General features: G+C 39.5%; 2 protein-coding genes across 15 annotated transcripts in view; one reads left to right on the top strand and one right to left on the bottom strand.

The window, feature by feature from the left end:
- nav1b (neuron navigator 1b) overlaps positions 1-15,252 on the bottom strand; it is a 99,765-nt gene that overhangs the window by 63,544 nt on the left and 20,969 nt on the right. The window lies entirely within an intron of this gene.
- LOC121814204 (spondin-1-like) lies at positions 1,626-5,283 on the top strand. The gene is made up of 2 exons (XM_042219025.1): positions 1,626-2,029; positions 2,751-5,283. Exons 1-2 carry the CDS (start codon positions 1,843-1,845, stop codon positions 2,903-2,905), a joined length of 342 nt encoding a protein of 113 aa, XP_042074959.1. The 5' UTR covers positions 1,626-1,842; the 3' UTR covers positions 2,906-5,283.

Consider the following 15,252-nt stretch of genomic DNA (forward strand, 5'->3'; position numbering starts at 1 on the left):
TAAAATGATGACAGAGGTCAGTAATTTGCACCAGAGGTACACTTCAACTGTGAGAGACAGAATGTGAAAAAAAAATCCATGAATCCACATGGTAGGATTTGTAAAGAATTTATTCGTAAATCAGGGTGGAAAATAAGTATTTGGTCACCTCAAACAAGGAAAATCTCTGGCTCTCACAGACCTGTAACGTCTTCTGTAAGAAGCTTTTCTGTCCCCCACTCGTTACCTGTATGAATGGCACCTGTTTGAACTCATCATCTGTATAAAAGACACCTGTCCACAGCCTCAAACAGTCAGACTCCAAACTCCGCCATGGCCAAGACCAAAGAGCTTTCGAAGGACACCAGGAAAAGTATTGTAGACCTGCACCAGACTGGGAAGAGTGAATCTACAATAGGCAAGCAGCTTGGTGTGAAAAAATCAACTGTGGGAGCAATCATCAGAAAATGGAAGACATACAAGACCACTGATAATCTCCCTCGATCTGGGGCTCCACGCAAGATCTCATCCCGTGGGGTCAAAATGATCATGAGAACGGTGAGCAAAGATCCCAGAACCACACGGGGGGACCTGGTGAATGACCTGCAGAGAGCTGGGACCAAAGTAACAAAGGTCACCATCAGTAACACACTACAACGGCAGGGAATCAAATCCCGCAGTGCCAGACGTGTTCCGCTGCTGAAGCCAGTGCATGTCCAGGCCCGTCTGAAGTTTGCCAGAGAGCACATGGATGATACAGCAGAGGATTGGGAGAATGTCATGTGGTCAGATGAAACCAAAGTAGAACTTTTTGGTATAAACTCAACTCGTCGTGTTTGGAGGAAGAAGAATACTGAGTTGCATCCCAAGAACACCATACCTACTGTGAAGCATGGGGGTGGAAACATCATGCTATGGGGCTGTTTTTCTGCCAAGGGGACAGGACGACTGATCCGTGTTAAGGACAGAATGAATGGGGCCATGTATCGTGAGATTTTGAGCCAAAACCTCCTTCCATCAGTGAGAACTTTGAAGATGAAACGAGGCTGGGTCTTCCAACATGACAATGATCCAAAACACACCGCCCGGGCAACAAAGGAGTGGCTCCGTAAGAAGCATTTGAAAGTCCTGGAGTGGCCTAGCCAGTCTCCAGACCTCAACCCCATAGAAAATCTGTGGCGGGAGTTGAAAGTCCGTGTTGCTCGGCGACAGCCCCAAAACATCACTGCTCTCGAGAAGATCTGCATGGAGGAATGGGCCAAAATACCAGCTACTGTGTGTGCAAACCTGGTAAAGACCTATAGTAAACGTTTGACCTCTGTTATTGCCAACAAAGGTTATGTTACAAAGTATTGAGTTGTATTTTTGTTATTGACCAAATACTTATTTTCCACCCTGATTTACGAATAAATTCTTTACAAATCCTACCATGTGGATTCATGGATTTTTTTTCACATTCTGTCTCTCACAGTTGAAGTGTACCTCTGGTGCAAATTACTGACCTCTGTCATCATTTTAAGTGGGGGAACTTGCACAATCGGTGGCTGACTAAATACTTTTTTGCCCCACTGTATGTCCATAAACATTACAAACACACCACAAACAACATGAAAAGAAAGAAATGGATATAAATAGAAAAATGGTATAATAATAATATTTAAGGGCTATGTAACAATGAACCGACAAAGTCAAGACAAAAGCACACTAAGTAAACGCCAGGGAGAAGATAATAAGGTCAAGTGAGCTCACCAATCCTGGAGTAGCTCTTTTTAAATTTTGTGCCTTTATTCCTGTCTTTCCCTCCATGTTTACCTTTTCCCCTTCTCTTCCTTTTTTCCTTCCATCTATCTAGCTGTCGACTGCATGGTCTCAGAGTGGACAGAGTGGTCAGAGTGCAACAAGACCTGTGGTAAAGGACACACCATTCGGACCCGTATGATCAAAGTGGAGCCACAGTTTGGAGGCAGCTATTGTCCTGAGGCCATCCAGAGGAAGAAGTGCAAGCTCCGGAAGTGTCGGCGAAAACCGATTAAGGAGGAAGAGGTGCCAGGTTGGTCGTGGTAGTCTGTTGAAACTGCTTCATGTAGCATTTAGACATTTTAACGAGCCGATGTTTTAGATGGTTAGTTGTTTTATTCCAGCAAAGCAATTTAAGTCAGGACTGAGATACTAGACAAACCCTGATATGTCCATCTGCAGCTGTTTGTTTTTGGTGGCATGGCTCCATGTGGGACCTAGCTAGTTAGACGTGAGTAACCGTATCAACAGATCCATGAGGTTAGATTGGCTCGCGATGACATCGCCTGAGTTTGATTTTGTGACCTGTTTTAACTAAATTTGTTTCCTGATAGAAATATAGAATATGGAAATATACCACATTAACAAATGTGACGCACAGACATTAAGTCTTTAGCATCCATGTCCACAACAGAAGATAGTCGATGCAAAGGGTCGAGCAAGAGTGCAGACAAGCATGAGAATGCACAGAGCAGAGATGTTCAGTGAAGCTACTTTCAGCTGCTCCCTTATTCACAAGAGACTGTTAAAGTAGATAGCTCCACATGTTTTGATTTGGCCGATCATTCTTTTTGCTCTTAAAAAACACGAGATGCCCTTCCTGACGCAACTGAAGGGATTTGTCTCTCCTTCCGAGATCGAAGCCTCTGTATAAGAGAAATAATGAACAAATGTTTAAGTTCATGCAATTTCGGGATATTTTGCTTTTCCTTGTAATTTTTTCTATTAACTAAGAGTCTGTTTTATTCCATCAGGTTGCAGGATGCAGCCGTGGTCTAGCTGGACAGAGTGCACCAAACCGTGCGGGGGAGGGATCCAGGAGCGTTTCAGGGTGGCAAAGAAAAGAACAAAGTCCAAAGGCTGTAAGGACAGGAAGGAGATCCGTGCCTGTAACGCTCGGGAATGCTAGGGGGCACTGCTAAGCTACAGAGAGGCAGGGAGGTGTGCAGTGGATTAAACATGAAAATCAGAATTCATTAAAAACAGTGGTGACAGAGATTGATTTTTTTTTTTTTATGTAGCTGGGAGGAGACGTACAGGATTATTATGGGTTATTATTGGAAAAATCTGAGGATTTAAGTAAGGATTTAAGAAAGGGAAGGAATAAGAAGAATAAGACATAATGACATGCTGTTTTAGTGACGATTTTGTGGACATTTAGTTAGCTGGGTTGATTTATTTTCCTTTTAGAGCATAGTGGAAGTATTAGAGAGAAAGCCTGTGTCCTGCAAAAAAAAAGAAGAAGAAGGAAACCTAACGCTAAAGTAACCTAATACATATTTTGCAACAAACTTTAACTTTTTAGTTGGGTTTTGTTTACTCCTAGTAGGAAAGTATTTTCTGTGTATTTTCACCAATGTCTCCCTGTCCTCTGCAGCACCTACAAAACATTGATTTAGCTACTAAAAAATCAGGAGCTGAGCATTTTAATGAAAGCTGGATACTTTTAATGTACTGTTTATGTAAAGGCTCTACTGGGGAGAATTCAAAATTAGCATTAGCTAAGTGGATTACATGCTCTGTATTGGAAATATGTTAACCTGCTTTGTCCCCATTAAGATGCCTCCTATAACACTACCAGACAACTTTAATCTGACCATTAAATGCCATAATACTGTGATACTACTTTACTTTGATTTAGTGTTTCATCCAGTGCTACTGTAATATTAAGATTTCTTGCACAGGAAAATATTAGTTCAGTGAGAGCTATTATACTCAAAAGAATATTAAGTACATCTGTACTATAAGGTCAGACACATGGTAACAGGAGGAGCAGGGTGGAGAGCACAAAGCAGCTTGTAGTGACAGTGGAGAAGCTGGATGGATGAATGTGTAGAAGGGAATCAGCCGGGATTGTGACCGAGTGTGAAGTTGTGATCTGTCTGGAGTAATGCCATGTTTAATTATTACTCTTAGTTTGTGTGGTAAAAGGATGCAACTTCTACCTGGTTGGCTGAGGGAAAATGAAAACTACATAAAAGACAATGAGAAAACGCACTGAGTGGCTCTGTTCAAAAAGCACAAAATCCATCTTCTAGTGTGTCTAGTTCAATGACGCATCACTCATTATGTAAAATGTTTAGTGCACACCAGTTTCCACTGGGCTCTGTGAAGGGCTATTTTTTGGACATGTGCAGTCACTGTAAGGGTGACAGTGAAACAGCAATTGCATTGCAGAGCCAGGATAAGTCTTCCCCTTGCTTTCAGACTTCAGGCTAAACAAACTAAGTTGGTTCTCACAAATATCAGAGGATGAGTTTATACATCCAACACAATTGGATCAGTGTAAAAGAAGCCTGTTTCTCAAAATGTTAATGTGCTACTCCAGTGTTATTGTTGTATGAAATAAACTTAACGTCAGATAATGGAAACAGAAACATTTTTAGGATGTATTACCCACTGCTTTAAAAATGAGCTTCGGTTCTAGTGAGAAAAAAATCCCACGGATTGAATAATTGACTGCAAACTAACTGTGAAAATCTTCTTCTTCTTTTTTTTTGCAAGACATAGATGGTAACACAGAAGTCTCTAAAAATCTGAGGATATACGTACATTCACTATCTAACCAACACATATAAATGACACTGCTATGTAATTACTAAAAACCACTTTCCTTATGAACAGACCATTTCAGTGGAGATGTTTTATACTGTTAAAATGAGTCTTTATATACTGTACTGCTGTTTATCTGTCATTTCAGCTGATGTAGCATCAAGCCTGCGATAGCTCTCATTCTGTCAGAAGAGTTTATTTTAGCATGTTCAGAGATGATTATGTTTTATTTGGACATCACGCTTTATCAGCTGTAGTTGCGGTCGTAAAACACTAGCGAAATGACTGTATCTGCTTTGTTCAGACGGAGCCTTAGAAGTGTCTTAGACATCTTACACATCTGCTGGCTGTAAAAGGCATATGTACTGTAGAGGATATAGAAGTTTCTACAGTATTCAAACCTGTAGGATAGATCAATGTACAGCAGACTGTTACTGGGACCTTGGTTACAACACATTTTTCCCATGTATTGTTTTTACTGCGCTTTGTGAAGATAAAATCGATCTGTAAAATCTTTTGGGGATTTTTTTTTTTTTTTTTTTTTTTGCATTACTTAGCAGATTTTGTTGCATTTTTTTTATAAGAATGTCAACACAAAGGTGTGTTTTCTGAAGATGTTTTCTCTGAAGTCACTTTCTTTTATTTACAGGGCTCTTTCTTTTGTTTCTTTATGTCTGTACCATGTGACTCTTTTGTAAGAAACCACCTTTACAATAAAAAAAATGGTAAATGTGAGAGTCATGGTGTCATTGCACCAATGAAGCTCTTCCTTCAGCATGTTGTGTAAGAACCAACAATGACAGCAAGGTGACAAGTGAAGAAGCAATATTGTCCTTCAAATAAAAAAAGAAACAGATACAACTTTATAATAACCACCGCTAATAAATAGTTCCTTTAACTTTTTTTTTTTTTTTTTTTTTTTTGGCCTGTCCCGTTTGGCTCTTTTGCCATCAGAATTGTTGTCTAAAGGCAAAGAAAGATACCCAACGGATTTTACTTTACCAAACTGACCATCCCAGCCTTGCCGTAATGGTCCATTTGATTCACCTTTTATTGTTTATTTTATTTTCACTTACTGAATACGGGACAGACTTGACTGGGGGAAAGAAGGGGAGAAAGAAAGAGGGAAAGAGAAACAGCTGAGAAGAGGGACGGGGGAGAAGGGCAAAAGACAAAAACCAACAGAACGGGCAGAGAAAAAAAAATGCATATATCAATCACCTGGATCACCTGCTGAGAAAGAAAAAAGAAAGCAAGCAGAAGAGAACAAGAGTAATAGAATAAACAACATCACAATGATATATGGGAATATGACAGTAAATACTAAATATTAAACATTATTGTGCAGCACATAAGATCAACAGAACACAGTGTGCTTTGAGGTAGGAGCCAAAAAGGGTGTAGTTTGTGGGTGTGATCACCCGTGTGTACACCTGTGGGCATGGACGCGCTTGTTTTTTGTTTTGTTTTTTTAAAAGGTTCCTTCATGTAATAATCTGCTAGAGGGTGTGGGGGGGCCACAGCCCCGTCCTCCAGGGCGTGAGGCAGGTGTGGAGGAGATCAAAACTCCAGACATCCAGAGGCCCCCAGAACACAAGAGTTCCTTGATAACTAATATTAGGTCTTGTATAAAGTGCTAAGTGATGACTACAATACTACAAAATTGATCTAACTTAAACTATATTTGCTGTATTTAAATGCCTTAAGGATGAGAACAAACTTGCTGATCAGTAGTGAAACATTGCAAAACTCCAATTTATTATTCTTTTAATTCATGATAAGAAAATGACATATTTTAACAATACTACTGGTAAGTGGATATTAGTTATCATACCACTGTTTAATGTTAAATAATGTTAAAAGTTATATAAATAAATAGCAATAATAACAGTAGTTATTGCATCCATGAGGCATAACATTATGACCATCTGCCTAATATTGTGCTAATTCCTCTTTTGCTGCCAAAACATTTCCAGCCTGTGGAGCCCTGGACTTCTTTAGACCCCTGAAGGTGTGCTGTGGTATCTGGCACCAAGATATTTCCAACAAAGTTGTGGAAATTCTGGGGCCATTATGAATCTGACTTGTTTTTTCCAGCACATCCCATAGATGCTCAATTGGACTGACTGGCCTGGAGAATATGTTGTCAACACCTCAAACTTGTAGTTCTCCTCCTCCTGATACACTTTTGCTTTGTGGCAAGGCGCATTATAATGCTGAAAGAGGCCACAGCCATCAACGAATACCTTCTCCATGAAAGGATGTACATGGTGCGCAAAAATCCTTTGATTATACGTGGTGGTATGTGCCAAAGTAACATCCACATGGATGGCAGGACCCAGTGTTTCCCAGCAAAACACTGCCCGGAGTCCTGGTGCCTGGTCATCACAGTTTGGTCCTTGTCAAACTTGCTTAAATCACTGAATTGTGTCCATTTTTCCCACTTTTCACTTGCTCCCTAACATATCCGCCGGACTAACAGTTCTGACTACCAGATGAACAGATGACCAGTGTTACTCACTTCACCTTTCAGTGATCATAATGTAATCTGGAGTCAGATGCGAGGTCCATCAGCCATGGCTGAAACTGTGTGATGCGAAAGGACAACGATCCTAAGCACAGCAGCAACTCTGGACTTGTGCTGTGGTGGGTCCTCAAGATAAAGGTGCATAAATGGATCCTCACAAACCTCAATGAACTGACGCAATGTTGTAAAGAAGACTGGGCCTGAATTCCTCCACAACAATGTGAGCGTTTGATAGTCGTACAGAAAACAATTAAGTTATTGCTACTAAAAATGGTTCTAAAAGGTTGAAAATCATTGATTTCAAACACTGTATCTAAATTTTTGGTTCAGTTTTTTTTAAATAAATAACACGACTGTGTAATATGTCATGTTGTTGCTCAAAAACGTTGTATTTGCCTAATTTTAGCACCGTTTTAAGATGATTTGTTTTCGGGGTGTATTTGCTTTTTAATATGACCGTATGCATGGATTGAAAAATATGACACAAAGAGGAGTCCAGGTTCAGTGAGAATATGTATCTTCATTTATTTATTATTTATTCTTACCATAAATAATAGTCTTTTTCATAGTAATCAAGATTTCTGGTTCTTTCCTCACCCCAAAGTTTGTAATTAGTACAGGAATGAGTGCTGAGTAGCTCATAGTTCTAATATAATTACATTTTTGGGTGGTAGTATATCAGCTACACTCATAGATGATATAATAGCCAAACTGATTTAAACAAGTCATTTTGGCTTGTAGTTGACTGTTATAACTGCACAGAGTTTGGGGCCCTAGTCTAGTCCAGCCAGGCTTATTTGATGAGAGGATACAAGTAATCCAGCAGATGAACTTCAGTGACAGGGTAATTATTCTGCAGTCGGTTTTGTGGTATTTAGAGTTCTTGTGTCTGATGTACTTGCAATTTAATTCCACTAGATGGAGATACAGGCATGAGGACGGCAGTTCTTCTGTAGGAGTGGACTAAAAATGTAGTCCGACTTATTCAGTGTCTGTTAACATTGTTGGCTTATAGTCAGATTAACAGCTTCATAATGGCTATAACCCTACTCTGCATCTGCTGTCTATCATCTATTGAAATGCTTATACCTGACATTAAAAACATGGCCAAAATAAAAGCTGAGGTAGAGCAGTCTGCGTCATTTGTTTTTAAGTTCCAACACATGAAATTATACATTTCCCATAATGGCTCCTTTTGCTGCACCTGCATTGAAAACCAGTTTCTATAAAACGCCACACTTTCACAATGATAGCAGGCAAACCTGACATGTCCTACAATGACATTACTATGACTTCAGAGGAGTTGGTTTTCTCTGTCTAATAAGAAGACCACAGTCATACAATCTGTTATTTCTAATATTCCAGAAAAATGTGTAAAAATTATTATTATTATTAATTAAGATAAAAGGCACAAAAAACTACATATTTACACTGACTTAACTTAAAAATATAATAACCTCATAAAACCTGAAGCCTCATAACTTGCAACTCTGAACTTTGACTGCTTGTTTAACAAACCTGTGCAATCCAATGAGACTTTAAGTTTCATCAAGTCAGCCCACATATCATATTCTTATGAATAAGAGATGCTAGAGAAAGTACAATATAGCTTTTTATGCACCAAAGATCAATATTGAATGATGTTTTGAAGCTGCTGGGTTTCAGCTCAAACAGTGAGAGCAACAATTAGACATGCTTTCAGCTCCGAACAGAGCACAAGCACTTTATGACAGTTCCCATGACAATGACTGCAGTCACTTTCCTTTAAAACCTTGGACCCTGAAAAGTTCATCTGAGGATAGGTGTCCTGATGCAGTGATAACATTGCTACAATATTTAATAATTTAACTCCCAAAACTCATGTTGTTATTTTGAATTCTTAGCAACAAGCAGAGGGGCATTGGCTGGGCAAGGGTAAATATATGAAATGATGCCTCCTGTACAATTCTTGAGAAAATCTGGTGTCCTGCACATAGGTGCAATATATATAATCAAAAAGGCTTACAGTAGATGCTGTCTGCCTGCACTATCACTTATTTGTTCACTCAGGCTTGTGTGTTTGCCTTTTTTCCTTCATTAGACATAGAGGCTCTAATGAAGCCTCATAATAAATACATACATTCACCAGCCACTTAGATACACAGGTTCACTGCAATTTCCTGCAAATATCTAATCAGCTAATCAAATGGTAGAAACTCATTCCATTTAATCATGTAGACATGATCAAGACAGTCTGCTGAAGTTCAAACCGAACATCAGAATGGGGAAGAAAGGTGATTTAATTAACTTTCGTGCCAGAAGGCTTGTTCTGGGTATTTCAAAAACTGCTGATCTACTAGGATTTTCCCACACCAGCATCTCTGGAGTTTAGAGAGAAGGATCGGAAAAGGGAAAAGATCCGGTGATGTCAGAGGTTAGAAGGCAATGCCAGACTGCTTCAAGCTGGTAGGAAAGCAATAATAACTCAAATTTGTTAGAATAAAGGAATGCGAATAAGCATCTCTAAATACACAACATGTCAAATATTCTCAAAACTATGGCAGTTCTGTTCTTCTGTCTCCAATACAGCTGTTTTGCTCTCCTCTGTAATGACTAATCTGTGGATGCCGTGATAGACTTGATTTCTGCTGCAACATTTGGAAAGTAGAGATCGAAGCTGTTGTATGCATGAAACATGAAAACATACAGTACTGTGCAAAGGTTTTAGGCAGGTGGAAAGCGAATATTTTCAAAATGGAAGCGTTAATCATTCATTTTCATTATTAGCAAAATGCAGTGAATGAACAAAAGAGAAATCTAAACCGAATCAATATTTGGTGTGACCACCCTTTGCCTTCAAAACAGCATCAATTCTTCTACTTCACACAGTTTTTGAAGGAACTCGGCCGGTAGGTTGTTCCAAACGTCTTGGAGAACTAAACACAGATCTTTTGTGGATGTAGGCTTCCTCACATTCTTCTGTCTTTTCATGTAATCCCAGACACACTCGATGATGTTGGCATCAGGGCTCTGTGGAGGTCATACCATCACTTCCAGTACTTTTTTACGCTGAAGATAGTTCTTAGTGACTTTGGCTGTATGTTTGGGCTCGTTGTCCTACTGCAGATTACATTTGGGGCCAATAAACAATCAGTTATATTTCTGAAAGCATTCTTTGTTTACAGCATTTTTTCACACCTGCCTAAAACCTTTGCATAGTGCTGTAGCTCCATCCTGTCCTGTGTCAGGTAGAAAGGTAAACATGCAGTAGATTCATCTACCTTGATAAAAACTCAAGGTAGATAATCCAAATAACTTGGGTCAACAATTCAAAGCAATGGCAGGGTGAAAAAGAGAGTGCGGGAAGGGTGGAGTGGGTGGAGACGAGTGTCAGGGTGGATTTGTTACAAAAGGATACCGGCAAGAGTGAAAGGGAAGGTTTACAAGATGGTAGTAAGACCTGCTATGATGCATTGTTTGAGGAACAGTAGCAGTGACAGAAAGACAAGAGGCAGAGCTGGATCCTGTTATTTACCCTGCTGGATTTACTCTCCATAAATGCTTTCTGCCTTCTGAGGCTGACCTTTTCTCAAGTTTTTCTCGAGTTAATCTAACCTGTTTGTTTTTGAGTTGAGATTTTTAAGTTCACCTTTCCATACGGAGCTGGAAAATCTTCAAATAGTTTTAATGGTTCAGGGAACATGCTCAATGGATTTCTTGCTGTGAGCAGAACTGTAGTGTTGGAGACCCTTCAAAAGCAGCTGTGGAGCATTCAAAAGAGACGTTGGGATGTCAGCATCTCTCAAGGGAAGGGGGCGTGAGAGGGAACACAGTGTTAGAGCAATCCAATTAAATATTTGTATAATATGGTTAATTCTTGAAGGCAGATTTAAAGGGACAGTGTCTTGTTTGTATCTGTGTCTGATACTTCTTAATAGTTTTGCTAACTTGCAAATTTAAGAAGTCAACTGTTGTTCTACTGTTTGGGTGTCACGTGCACATTATCTCAGGCCACATTCACTCCTTATTGGAAGCAATATTCCTTCTGCACCTCCATCCTTTGGAAGCAGGACACTTCTAATCACTGACCCTGCAATTAAGGGGCAAACTAGCAATAAACTACAATATTTTTAATGAAATAAAAGATGCATACATTTGATTTTTTTCATGGACTTCACACTCATCCTTTATAAAAGTACCTATACTCACAGCAACATCACATACTGTAGAACATTTTCACTAAAATACCCACACCATTTTGCACTTTTGCTTCCATCTCTTTGCCACTCTCGTCCCACTTTTGCTCCATATCTGCTGTGCCCATCACCGTAGTGCCACTCGGACATGCAGCAGGTAATATGTGAATAAATCAAACCGAGCTTGCTTTGTGTCCTGTGTCATTGTGGCTTCTGTGTGGTTCACTGTTTTCACTGAGAGGACAAGCAGAAACTGATGTGGTTTCCACAAGAAAGAACAAAACTGGGACACAGCAGCATCAACAGTAAGATGACACAGCAAAGAAGAAAATAGAACACAAACTAGAATATAAACATCTGAGGTTATGCAAACTGAAGCTGCTTATTCAACACTCAAATTTTAAGCATCTATTCAAGATTTCAGGTCAAGCTGCTCAACATTCTAACAGTAAGATATAAAGTGACTGCACTTTCATGACTTGGTGTTCCAGTAATAGATACATTGTTTCCATATGCCACGTGGGTAATGCTTTATTTAAGAGACTGCACAGCAGCTATGAGTACAAAAAACTTTCTGCAATCATTTAAACTCAATAAAAGTAGGCACTGTTTTGCAAAGTCCAGAATTTCAGAGGCACAGGCCTTTCACAGTCCTGGGGAAATTAAGTACATCCCATGATTTAGTAGCTTGTAGAGCCAACATTAGCAGTAAAAACATGACTAAAATTCATTTCTGCATGACTTTATTAGTTCACATCATTGTGGGGGATTTGTATGGCGGAAAGCTCTTTCCTTTTTCAGCCATTCTGTTGACTCAGATTATTGTTCGACCTTTATCTGTCACTGAGATGGCCTTACATTTGACTCTAGGATATTTGGTAAACAGAGAAGTTTGTGGTCGGCTCAATGACCACAAGGTGCATAGGTCCTGTGTTCGCAAAACAAACCCAGATAATCACCCCTTCACCACCATGCTTGTCAGATGGTATGCAGCATCCAAACATCTCCACCTTGGTCTCATCTTCCAAAGGATATTGTTCCAGAAGTCTTGTCATTTCTATGGAAGCAACCTTTCAAACCTAACATGTGCTACCATGTTAATGTCATGTGCATTTGAATATCAGTCCCTGGCTACTACTTACCTTCTTGATTCCTATGGAGGAAATATGTGCTAAGTTGAAAACGTTCTTTTTACATGATTGTATCTAAAGATATAAAATTTAAAAAACCGGGAGAGGAACAGGACAATCAAGCAGAATCCCAAATTAAGCTATAGGGCAGGTGCTTAGGATGATGATATTCACCACCTAGGTTTGGAATGCTAGACTGTTGACATTTCCTGTTTAAAATGAGTAAAATCTTTATCATGAGTTTACCTGTTATGTAAGCAGTGGACGTGTTCAACCCACTCACAGTCAGTGAAAGATTGTAAAATACTAAGATAGTGACCACAATTTATTTTTATAGGAAAACGTGTGTGCTAAATTTAATAACAAAAATATTTTGTCGCATTTTCATTTCATTGAATTACATAATTGTAAACCTCGTGGTAGTGCTAGAGGAAATGACAGAGCAGGGGACCCTCCTGGGACCAAGGATGCAACTGCATCCCACTTCACTGAATAAAATGCACTTGCTGGTGATGCCTGATATGAACTCCCAGCAATCCATCCAATTAAAACAAATAAACAAGCAAAAACCCAAAACAAACAAACAAAATCCCAACGATAATCCACTTATTTTTGTGATGCCAGATGCTCAGGCTTATGATCAGTTAGTAATAACACTACAGAGAGCAAGTCATAATCATGATCTCCAAAGAAAGAAAATACATAAAAATACTGTATGCGGTTCCCTGAACCTCAGAAAGCATTTCTTGAAACCCCTGTTTTATTCAGGGTCATCAATCTGCCTGTCCCTCTGGGCTCTGCTTTATCCAGTTTACTAGCGGACAACTGAAAGACACCAGGAGCTCAAAGTCTAGAGATCTGACTTGCCAGCAGATGTGAAATATGCATGATCTCATCTACGGAAGTCAATCGAGTCTCTCTGCTTTTCATTTCATGTTCTAAAAATAACATACATGCTTCTTTGCACCTTTGATGTGCTTGAAAATTCATTCGAAAAGATTTATGTGATGCCTATTGCTGAATAGAAATGGATGAATGAATATGTTATTGGCATGGACTGAAAATGACGCTAGAAAGGGACAAAACTGAAATGTTTTGCATGCAAATACTCAGGAAGAGGACTTAACTGGATACAACTGTATTGTGAACTAAGACGAGGAGAAGTTGACTGCAAATAAGACATGACACAGCTGGAGATCAGATAGGGTAGGTAAACAGACAGACTGAAAACAAACGAAAGGCGCACATGACTCGGAGCAAATACGACACAGATGCAACCAATGAGGGCAAGGAGGGACAAGTGTAGGAAACAGACACAGACAGGAAGTAAAAGCAGCCATGAAGAGCACATGTGAACAAGGAAACACAGGTGTTACCTGGAAAGAGCACATCTAAAGACACAACACCGAGTGGTAGTAACCCAACTTTTCTGTCTATGAGTCATTCAAGTCACCCGTGAAATTTTAAGAAAAGGCTGATTAAAAAAAATTGTGTTTTAAGATTTGGGTTTGGTTAAACTGTATTCTCACAGCTCTGAGGTTCCTCCGATTTGGACCCACAAACTGGCGAACAAGTTCAATGGGAGAGGTGGCAAATGTGTCAGTTTGCTTTTTCTCTTGGTTTTATATTAGATTGTCATCCAAAATGTGAGAAACATATTAAAAACATGAGTAAGTTTGGAACTTTTATGCACTCTGTGATTTTCTTCTGATTTAAATTAATGTGTAACCTACAGTATTGGCCACAAGCAGCATCTCAGGATTAACTGGGGCAAAAGAAATTGTCTTTTACCCCAAGAAGCTAGTAATTTATTGCTGACATTGTACCCTGAAATGCACATCTTTTATTGTAGCCAGGTTCATGTTTTAACAACACTTTCTGTTACTCCGCACTTAGAGGGCATCAGCTCAGGTTTCTGCATGTGTTTCCACCCAGAGATCACAAACAAGTTAGTAACTCAATGTTCAGTGACAGGAAGAATATAATAGATCTCCATAGTGGTGCCATTAGCATGCCTGAGCAATTACAGTATGTGTGCGTCTGTGCACATGTGTGTAGCACAGCTGATGCTTGTTTAAATCCCAGCGGTGATGATGTGGTTGCAGACAAGTGACCTCATTTGCTGCTCTTTCAACTAAGTGCTTCTTACGGGTGGGATGATCCCGGAACTGCCTCCCAACCCCCTTTACCTCTCTTCTTCCACCCTTGTTCTTCCACAGATCAAACACATGCATGCAGTTTGTCTCTATTTAATGAGAAGGTAAAAATGGAGCAACATTTGCCCCATCCTCTGGAAATGAGTTCTCGATCAGAATAGGCAGCATTCGTTCACTTAGTCGCTCCCTAACAGTGCCTTAAAAAAAGGACAGTTATGTTCTGCTTTTGCTTGTTTACAGTTATAAGCCTTATTCAAGCAACCAGGATGACCATGAACAGTTACATAGCATTGAGGATCAACTAAGAATGGCTACATGCCATGCACAAACCCAAACTTGCAGAAATACACAAAATAATATCATGAAATCCAGTATTTATTCTTAGCCCATGTTTTATGTTCAGTGAATGATTATAAAGTTGATTATAAAATCCTCTTAGGCAATTAAAGGTTGATTTTGCAAGTTCATCTGATTTTGGTTTGCTTCAGCCCGCCTGTAAATGTTTGGCTGAATGAATTAAATGAGCCTTTCAGGTTGAATGTGGTATCCTTAGTGATCTGTTAAAATGGGAATGGGGAGATAAACGGCACAAAGCAACAGAGTGTGGGAGTGTATTCAAATTAAGCCATAGCTCGACACCTACATGTCTGCATGAGCAGAATGAACAACTCTGACAGCATTTGTGATGAGTACCTCCAAATTTCTGAAGATGTCAC

This window comes from Haplochromis burtoni, unplaced genomic scaffold (genome assembly GCF_018398535.1).
Source record: "Haplochromis burtoni strain Fernald_Lab_line unplaced genomic scaffold, NCSU_Asbu1 Contig_26, whole genome shotgun sequence".
In the NCBI taxonomy this organism is placed as follows: Eukaryota; Metazoa; Chordata; class Actinopteri; order Cichliformes; family Cichlidae; genus Haplochromis; species Haplochromis burtoni.